The sequence below is a fragment of the Eurypyga helias genome, unplaced genomic scaffold (assembly GCF_000690775.1).
Source record: "Eurypyga helias isolate BGI_N326 unplaced genomic scaffold, ASM69077v1 scaffold15760, whole genome shotgun sequence".
NCBI lineage: Eukaryota > Metazoa > Chordata > Aves > Eurypygiformes > Eurypygidae > Eurypyga > Eurypyga helias.
The window spans coordinates 24,497-28,019 of record NW_010225194.1 but is presented as its reverse complement, the minus strand read 5'-3'; the positions used below and the strand labels follow the sequence as shown (position 1 = coordinate 28,019).

Genomic DNA, 3,523 nt, shown 5'->3' with positions numbered 1-3,523 from the left:
CACTCACACCGGGCTGACAAGGCTCTCCTGCCCTAATGCTGTGCGTAACGGGCTACCTGTTATCTCCCCAGGGCTAGGAAACTCAGCACCCTGGCAGCTCTGTTACTGGGACATCCAGCACTCCTAGGCTGGAATGCAGCTCTGGCAGCTCTGTTACTGGGACATCCGGCACTCCTAGGCTGGAATGCAGCAGTAAGGTCTAACTGAGCAGGAAGCACTGTGTGATGGGGAGGAAGTCCTGACCCACATCAAATGCTGCTGCAGTCCTACTCAGAAGCACGCTGAACACATCAGGCCTGTCCCCGCACCGCTGCACACCAGCTTCCCTGAACGTTTTAGGCCAAATGCCAGGCTTTTGGCCTTATCCTTATGACCTGACCCACAGCCCAAGAGAACTTGCAAAATGAACCTGTGTGGGACGCAGAACTTCACTGAAGGCCGAGTCAAGACGGAATAACCTTTCCCAGAAGCTAGATTTGTCACAAGTCCCCCACACCCACTACTCTAAGTGGCAAGGACACTTTTTGCTCCTGCTTTCTCCTGCTGAAAAGCTCAACATAAAAGACCTGAAACAAAACCAAACCAACACTCTACCAGCAGCAGCAGCAGCAAAATCTTCACTAAAAACAAGGCTTCCTCTCTTCACTCTTTTCTTTCTGAGGAAAGAGAGAAGCACACGACTGCTGTGAGTCACGTTGCATGACTAAAGACGCTCAGCTTCTACAGAAAAGGGTAGAGAAGAATGCCTATGAAGCAGAATAGCAAGTGGAGAAGGCAGAAATCAAGTAACAGAGAAAGTTCAGGACAGTTTTATGAGCACATTATTAAAGCAATTGCTGTGGATGAATGTGTTTCTGTACTGCAGGTCCCAGAAGCTTTGGCTAATCTCTTTTCCAGCAGAAGTACGATCTCTCCAAATGCAGAAATGGTTATTGCTCCACCCTTTGAGTGTACTGGCAAATAACAGAGCATCTCCAAGAACCATGCTTTCTGAAAGCCAGATATACTGGAACTAAGTTCCAGCCTAGAAAAAAAAAAACAAAACCAAACATTTATTGGGGAGCAGAGGGCAAGATTTATATAGGAAAATTTATGACCCTGTTTCCCAAATCCTCTGCAAACAACCTCTTAGCTTGGACGGTGGCAGCACTAGGATGGAAGGAATAATCAGAGCAATGCCTCTTGGGGGTGATGTTCTCTTCCACTTGCAGCTCAGGAGTAGCCAACTATATCCCCACAGGACACCCAGTGTGCATTCCCAGGCAATTCTACCGTCAGCCGTGGGCTTAGTAGGAGACGTGGTTGGGCAGCTTTCCGCAGCGGAATGCAGTGACCCGGCGAAGTGCAGCGTGGCATGTCACGGAACCACTAACAAAGCTTATTTCAGGAATAGTGGAAGTGAGCGAATGCGGAGATTTTTCTGGAAGGAAAGATGAGCTTTTTAAGGCTACTTCTGCACCCCATGCTCAGGAAAGAGGTGATGGCCACTGAGGCATGAGAACAGCATGGAATGCTGGTCCATGTGTGCAGAATGTTGGGGAGGGGGGAAGCATCACTAACACTATTACCTTCTGAGACTTGGGATAATTGTGGAACAAGCTATTTCCTCTGGGGAGATGGTCAGAGGTGGCATTTTACTACTCGTTTGGACACAAAGATATGAAGGACTTGGAGGAGGCAGTTGAAAATAGGATTCAGCTTGGTAACTCACCACAGGCATCACACTCCATGACTGTATTCTTCAGGAATGTTATCTCCTTAATCTGGAAGCAAACAAGAACCACCATTTTAGCCAAAGGCTGAGTTTTGCTCCCACAAACCCTAACAGCCCCAGTGCCAGAAAACTGGGTGTCTCTCTGAGACCTCACAGCTACTTACAGACAATTTAACTTTTAGCCAAAAACTCTTTGCCCAAAGTCCATGTTGCAGTTTCTGGAAGCTGAGGTGGCTTGTATAAGTCGCTCCCTTGCTGTAGCATTTCTACAGCCTAGCTCGATAACGTTATTCTATCACAGCAGCAGGGAACACTTGACTTGAATACACAGAAACAAGCACCCTAAAGAAAGAGGGTCTTTCTACTTTATTTGGGTCAGAAACAAGCACCCTAAAGAAAGAGGTATCTACTTTATTTGGGTTTTCTACCCTAGAAAATGCTGAATGAGCAGTCCTAGAGAGGTCTGCTTTATCTGCAGTCCAGGCACTGCACAGGCAAATCAAGAGGCGGTTCCCCCGTGAGACATCTTTTCAGATATACGAATCATCTCTGACAGTGCTTATGCCACTCTTTGGCCCTAATGCCCTTGCCCTGAGGATATTTAGAACCTCTTCACAAAAGCTCGCCCCTCCAGACTTCCTCTGATCTCCTCTAGGCTCCTATTCCGCCAAGCTTGCTTCAGGAAAGAGACCACGTGTAGGCTCAGCGGTGCAAGATGCCATTCCTTTGGTGAGGAAAGGAATATGGGACAGGAACAAGTAAGCGTGTCAGCCTCAAGGTAATGCTGATACCACTCTCTAGCATCTTAGATAGCAGTCCTAGCAGACTTCTCTCCTGCTAAAGCCTTACTGGCTACCTAAAACTGATGCTCAGGACCACCCTTCCACACCCTGTGGGCTTCCCGTTTCCATGATCAGGTCAGTTCACTTTGACCAAAGCTTCTGCTCATGTCTCCCTGCCAGCTCCCAGGTGTAAGTGCAAGCTGTCACACTAGGTTGGCTTCTCCCTTCCCTCCAACACGGCCTGGTGTCATGTACTTGGAATAGTTAATGCAGAGACAGATCTGACCCAAATCCCCAGAACATGTCCCTTTAGAAGTGGGTGATGGAGAGCAGAGAGAATTCAGAGCACTGCTAATGAGTGGATCCTTTGTGCCAGGAATCCGTCAGCCTTTGGCTCAGGAGAGATCTGTTCTCTACTTGTTATGCCTTTTGCCATCCTTAATGCCAACATCCCAAGATGCTGAATCAAGGAAAAGTAAGATTTAGGAGATCTTTGCACAGATGAAGAAATTATGAACTGCCACCTTGGCTCTCTGGTGGTATATGCAAGCTTGTCTTCTGAGGAAGAGTTTATTTAAAAGCGCTGTTGAAAAGGCGGCCATGGATAAAAAAGTAGGTGGTGAGAGAAAGAACAAACAGAAAACCTGTATGGAGCAGCAGCGCTAAGCTGGAAGGGAACACTGGAAATCATTGCTTGAGGCTGCCAGGAACCATGTCTGACCTGATTCCTAGTAAACACTGGGTATTTATGCAGCAGCCTGAAATGTGAGAGTAACTCAATGCAACAGATGTTTTTGCAGATTAGAGGCCGCCCAGTTTGCACTGGCACCGAGACCTGTCTGCCATTCCGATTATCTGGCAGGCAGAGGCTGCTGCCCTCAGCTCCCAGGGTGGATAAAGGGAGAATGGAACCTTTTCTATACTTAAAAGAGACTTGACCAGGCAAACCACCACCTCCTCGTTAAAATGGGGAAAGATCTAAGCACCCAAGAAGTTCCAAATTCCCTAAGAAACTGCCGGAGCCAGA

At 47.7% G+C, this 3,523-nt stretch overlaps 1 protein-coding gene across 1 annotated transcript in view; it reads right to left on the bottom strand.

The window, feature by feature from the left end:
• Positions 1–3,523, bottom strand: part of COMP (cartilage oligomeric matrix protein) — a 14,902-nt gene that overhangs the window by 8,596 nt on the left and 2,783 nt on the right. Inside the window, exon 3 of the mRNA XM_010148567.1 lies at positions 1,712–1,763. Within this exon, the coding sequence (XP_010146869.1) occupies positions 1,712–1,763 (52 nt within the window). The remainder of the gene's footprint in view (positions 1–1,711; positions 1,764–3,523) is intronic.